Genomic DNA, 6,371 nt, shown 5'->3' with positions numbered 1-6,371 from the left:
TATGTGAGTGAGTGTGTGTGTAAGTGTGTGTGTGTGTGTGTGTGTGTGTGTGTGAGTGTGTGTGTGCGCGCAGCAGGTCATGTGAGTGAGTGTGTGTTAGGGCTGCATGATAAAACGCGCACGAGCTGCGCAAAAAATCGCACGAATATGAACGTGGTTTTGCGCAGCTTGTCAGTGAACAACGGCTCTGTGTAGTTAATGCTGCTCGATGTGAAAGCACGCACGTGATGGAGATTTACCGCTGATTACAGAAGCAGCTTTACTGATAAAATGCGCGTTAAATATCGCATGCGATTTATCGTGCAGCCCTAGTGTGTGTGTGTGTGTGTGTGTGTGAGAGTGTGTGTGTGTGTGCGCGCAGCAGGTCATGTGAGTGAGCGCTCAGATCTCTGCATGCACCAGTGTTTGACAGCTTCCTGTGGTGATGCTGTGTGTTTGTAGATCCGGCTGGCGGAGGTCGAGCAAACGTCTCTGATGTCGGAGCAGCTGTCAGATAAATCCTCCTCACTGGCGCTGCCTGATGACATCAGCCTGGACGAGCACAGCGACTACCAGCTGCGGGACAGGGACTGTAAGGTGTGTGTGTGTGTGTTTAAAAACACTCCAGCTGACAGCGCTGTGTGACAGTCATCCTGCTCTGCTCTGATTAATCATTATTGACATGCTTATTTAACTGATAAGTGAATGAGGCTCTCGGGTGGATGTGTGAAGCTCCTTTGGGATCGTCTCAGCAGGATCTTCTCACTCTATCTGTGTCTCTGGCGCTTCTGCTGTCAGACTCGTGTGGAGAAGCATGCACTGAACACTTCAAGAAACGTCAAGAAAATCATCTGTCATCCTGTACTTAGCTTGACGTTTGAACGTTTTAGGGACAAACCAAGAAAAATCGACTTGGTCAGTCAGACTTTTAAACGCATTTTAGCTTTTCTGTAGTAGACCTACAAATTCATACTACATTCAAGTTATTTTACTTAAATAGATCAGCAGCAAGTGCATGAGGTTGCATGATACATTGCATGCAAATTACTTTTAATGGCTGCGCTACATCTATTTTTGCAATAAGCACTTTGAAAATAATGCACTATAAACATGTTTGTCAACACAATCATAAAGGCTTTTATTAAGCAAATCAAGAAGTGAATTAGTCGCCCACTGCTTTAAAACAGACGTCTGCTGGGAATAATTCAAGTTAAATGCACAATGGGAGGCACACAAATACTTGTATTTATTCAATCTTATAGAAAACAGATGATTAAGCTGTGTTCAGGTTTGGTCGTGTGTAAATTAAATAACATTTTGCTGTAATGTGGATGTACACTTGTCATATATATGTCATATATCATGTCATTTACTTTTGTGTACACTATTTGTTATAAATTAATTTATTTAAAAACGTCAGTAGCTAGGGAGCACTACAGTGGTGAAAAGCAATTATTATAATGCACTCTATGGAGGATAAAAAAAAAAAATATATATATATATTTCCATGACACATTTAATACATTTACAAGTCTTTATTTTTACATGCCTATAAACAAAAGATAAAAAGAGACTCCCCTACGCGTTTTGGCAAAGACCTGAGAGGAGTTTCTTTTTATCTATTGTTTATAACTATGTAAAAATAAAAGCCTCTTAAATTTATTATGTGTGTTAGGGAAATGCTGTTTCTTTGGGTATTTATTAATTTATTGTTTTTTTTCTTTTTTCTTTTTTGGTGAATGGATATCTTTGGTTTTTGCTTCTTGTTCTTAAAATGGGAAACAACTCCTTTCAGTGGAAAACAAAAGATATTTAGCAGTTGTGTTCATGCTGCTTTTTGTCCATATGAAATAAATGGGGATAGACTAAAAGTATCATCCAAAGAGTCTGTGAGATTTATGAGATATATTTCTATACTTCATCATTATATGATGCTTTGTGTGAGGAACTGGAACACTCATTGAAAATCCTCTCCTCCACTTCAGCTCTCAAATCAGATTCGGTTGTAATATGCTGCGTCACACTGCTGTAGGTACAGTGTGATGTGTGTGAGGAGATGCACATGAACCGCTGTGTGTCTGTACAGGAGGAGCAGGGCAGCGATGACCTGAGCACAGACAAGGTTGTGTGCAGAAGATTTCATCCTCTGAGCGAGGCCTGCAGTCCTGGGCGAGACAGACGGGATCATCAGCTCCAGTCTCCAGCTCACCGCGGAGGTCAGGCGACATCTGTGTGTTTTGCTGAAGGGCCTTTTACCTCAGATGTGTTCTTACACTTCAAGAGGCCGTGTCGAGTTATGTTCTGTGTTCTGTTCCATTAATTCGTCCGACTTTTTCTAAACACCCTAGCAACCATCCCCATATCACCCTAGCAACAGCCTTGCAATCACCAAGAATGCCCTAGGAACTGCATAGCAACACCCTAACAACCACATAGCAACTTTTAAACAGCAACACAGAACACCTTAGTAAGCATCCCGCAATGTCCTAACAACCACCATAGTGACCTCCTAGCAAGACTTTAGCAACAATCAGCACTCCCCTAACAACTACTCAAAATAACCTAGCAACTGCATAGCAATGCCTTAGGAAACGCTTACAACACCCTAATAAACCCATAGCAACACAGAACCACCCAGAATAACCAGGTAACCACCAGAACACCCTAGCAACCATCAAGGACACCCTAGCAACACCCCAGCGACCACATAGCACATTTCTAACATCAACACAGAACACCCTAGTAAGCATCTTGCAACCAGCCAGAACACCACAGCAGCCTCCTAGGAGCCATTGAGATCACCCTGGCAACCACCCAGCACACCCTAGAAACTCCATAGCAACACCCAAGCAACCACGCAAAATGTCCAGGAAACCACCTAGCAGTGCCCTTGAAACCACACACATAACCCTAGCAAACACCCTGAACACCCTAGCAATGCAATAGCAACCACCCAGAATACACAGGTAGCCATCGGTACACCCTAGTAACTGCCTGTCAACCATCCAGGACACCCTAGCAACACCACAGCGACCTCATGATAAACTTAGAAAAAACACACAGAACACCCTAGTAAGCATCTTACAATCAGCGAGAACACCACAGCGGCCTCCTAGCAACCATCCAGATCACCCTGGCAACCACCATGAACACCCTAGAAACTCTATAGCAACACCCAAGCAACCACCCAAAATTTCAAGGCAACCACTAGCAACACTTTAGCAACCACCTAGAACAACCTAGCAACCACCTAGCAGTGCCCTTGAAACCACACTTATCAACTAGCTGGAACACCACAGCAACCACCCATATCACCCTAGCAACTCCATAGCAACCACCCAGAACATCGTAGCAATTGTCTAGAAATGTATTTATCTGTCTGGTTGTGAGAGACTGGGTGGCCTTAAAACCTTTAAAGTTTGAACTATTAAAGTTTGAGCTTCTCCAAAACTTTCAAGTTAGGCTTTCTCAAGTCAACATCAAAGTTTGTCTTGATAAACTTTTGTTGGTGGGTTTTTGTTAAATGTGAGCCAAAATCATCACAATTAAAAGAACCAAAGACTTAAACTACTTCAGTCTGTGTGCATTGAATTTATTTAATACACGAGTTTCACAATTTGAGTTGAATTACTGAAATAAATGAACTTTTCCACGACATTCTAATTTATTGAGATGCACCTGTATATAGTTGCATGGAAAAACCCTGTGTTAATGCAAACCCATAACTAGTCACAGTTTGAACATATGTAGTTTTGCACATCTAAATGAAAGTTAAACTAACTCACAACAGAAGCTGTGGTGTAAAAACACCTGTTGTGTTCCGCTGAAATGGGCTGACGGTTTGTGTGTGGCAGATGGCAGTCAGACGTCTTCACCTCTCTTTCATCTCCCGGCTGAGTTCTTCCACCCCACCACCGCTGCGATTCCACAGGGCAGCCCAGCCATCGGAGCAGCACCGCCGGGCTCCAGACACGCATCTCCGGCCTCATGGGCTTCTCTCAGGTCCCCAGGGGCCAACAGCAGGGTCATGGGCTCTCAGGTAAGAGACGCCACATGTAGAACATGACAGATGACCGTTCAAACTCAATCAGGACTTAGAGTCCAGTGTCTGGAAACCAACAAAAGGATGAAGGGGTCTTGAGTAGACAGACTTTGACTTCAGGCATCAAGTGAGTTCCAGTTTGCAGCTTATTCTGGCCAACAATCATCCTCTTAAGGTGCAGTCATATTTACCATTGCTTGGTGAAATTTTTGCAAGTGAAATCCAATTATTCCAATAGGACTCCACGCAATCGGGAGTTCAGAAAAGGTTTGTTTAAGTTCAAGTTGGTCATGCGGATTCGCCGCACTGACCAACAGAAAGCTGCTTGAAAGTGACTTCAGTGTGAGCAGTGATTTAAACATGACAATAGATGATGGATCTTTTTTCCCCAGTGAAATTTGATGGGAGCCCACCTTTAGACCAGAGGGCTTGTAGATATCTCGTTTACTTTCTACTAACTGGCTCAAAGTCATAGAATGTCTTTTGAAGCTTTGAGGCTTTTGCACTGGAAAACTATGTCAAATCCAGTGACAAGTTCTTCCTCAAAAGCTTACTTTCAACTCAGTACCTTGTAAACCTGATTTCCAGGTGGACTGGTGCACCCAGACAGAAACTTTGCAGTTGCAGATCTGGGTCACTGAACACTCTCATGTCCAGATCCACGTTTGTTTCTCTTTCCTGACTCTCTTGTCGTTTCTTGCTGCAGACGTCCCAGAGTAGCTCCTCGCTGGCCACGGGCAGTTCGGTGAGCAGCCTGCAGACCATGCTGGAGGAGGGCATCTCTACGCTACCCCTGATCTGCAGAACCCACATTCCTCCTCCAGAACTCACCCAGAGACCTTGTACACCACAGACTCTGCTCAACCTCCAGGCCACCAGGGGGTGCCAGAGGAATCGGAGCAGATACAGTGACTGCACAAATCCTAACTGGATCCGACAGGACCCCTCCGATGAGGACACTGGATCCGGGGTTAGGGCTGGAGGACCCGGTCAGGCTGGTAATCCGGAACAGTTATCGGATAATCTGAGTAGCTACTCTTTGACGTCTCTGCACCCGCCTGATTCGCTGGCGCCACCATTGGCCAAGAAGTGCAACAGCACTGGGAGTTTAGTACTGGGGAGTCTAGCGGTCCGGAATAAAGATGGGAGGTGCCTTTATGGATTCGATCCCTGGACTGAAGCAACAAGTGAGGAAACTGAGAGGGATGCATCCCTCGTTGGCACCAAGACGTGCAACCAGACTGTAGGTTCTGGCTGTCGTAAGAACAGATGAAATGCACGGTTCAGTCCAGGTATGGGACACTGTTTGGTCTCTTCCGTGAACTCGTCTCCATGTTTATCTCAAATGACACAAATCTGTTTCCTGTTGTGCTACTGACCAGCTCAAGCTCACAGCCACAGCAACACAGTGTCTTTTCTTCTTCAGGGCATTACACTGGACGCCTCGGAAGAGATGCATGGAGTAGCGTAGAATGCTCTGGAACATGAGGAACTGAGGAAACTCATTCATTCATAGCAAAAACAGACTAGCAACCTCACCAGCCTGAGTGTGTAGCGATCTTTAGGTGACACTGGGCGTGTAGCATGTGACGCGTTCAAATGCAGAAAGGTGGCGTACGATGCTGCGTTCATGTCATGTTGAAATTATTGCCATTACAAGTGCTGTGCTTGAGAAAACCATTTTCTCCTAAAAGCATCTAATCTTCCTTGAAATGAGACACTGTGGAGGATAAGACTTGTTTTTCAGAGAAAATTGTTGGCAAATTGTTTAAAGCATAAACTAAATTTATGTTCTACTGATTTTTTTTCCCGAAGGATGTTTTGATGCTTGTACTGGGAAACAAGTCAAAATACTGAACAAGACAAGAAGTGCATCCGAAATCTGATAGCGTTTAAATACTACATTTGATGAGGAATATGTACTTTCTTTATGTTCTTATATCATTAGCTATGTTTCCATCCACCTATTTTTTTGCGCATTTTGGATTATCGCATTAAAAAAACATGCTGGATGGAAACGCCAAGATGCGCATAAATTCTAAAAAAACGTATGCACACAACTGAGTAGGATAAACTTTTTATCCGATAAGAAAAAATGCGTATAAACTATGATGGAAACACATTTACCAAATAAATTCCACCGTGCGCATTGAAAAGGTCATGTGACTTTGCGCTATGAGACGGGATAACTTGACTAACCAGCGGACCGATCTCGTTCACAGCATCTATATGTTGTTCTGGTCGTTCTGAAATGCCTGAGAAAAGTCTGTCATCAAAGTATTTCTGTATAATTACGGTCTTACACGACTGCGTTCCCAAACAGCAGGCATCCACCTCTAAAATCGTTGGA

General features: G+C 43.8%; 1 protein-coding gene across 1 annotated transcript in view; it reads left to right on the top strand.

The window, feature by feature from the left end:
• LOC107705872 (voltage-dependent T-type calcium channel subunit alpha-1I) overlaps positions 1-5,734 on the top strand; it is a 66,344-nt gene extending 60,610 nt beyond the window's left edge. Inside the window, exons 33-36 of the mRNA XM_016509378.1 lie at positions 442-576; positions 2,066-2,195; positions 3,834-4,018; positions 4,728-5,734. Coding sequence (XP_016364864.1) covers positions 442-576; positions 2,066-2,195; positions 3,834-4,018; positions 4,728-5,294 — 1,017 coding nt within the window. The 3' untranslated portion in view covers positions 5,295-5,734. The remainder of the gene's footprint in view (positions 1-441; positions 577-2,065; positions 2,196-3,833; positions 4,019-4,727) is intronic.
• Positions 5,735-6,371: the final 637 nt, after the last annotated feature.

The sequence above is a fragment of the Sinocyclocheilus rhinocerous genome, unplaced genomic scaffold (genome assembly GCF_001515625.1).
Source record: "Sinocyclocheilus rhinocerous isolate Xijiao unplaced genomic scaffold, SAMN03320098_v1.1 scaffold1615, whole genome shotgun sequence".
NCBI classification, from domain to species: Eukaryota; Metazoa; Chordata; class Actinopteri; order Cypriniformes; family Cyprinidae; genus Sinocyclocheilus; species Sinocyclocheilus rhinocerous.
Note: the sequence above shows the minus strand (reverse complement) of the source record. Positions and strands in the feature narration are given on the sequence as shown.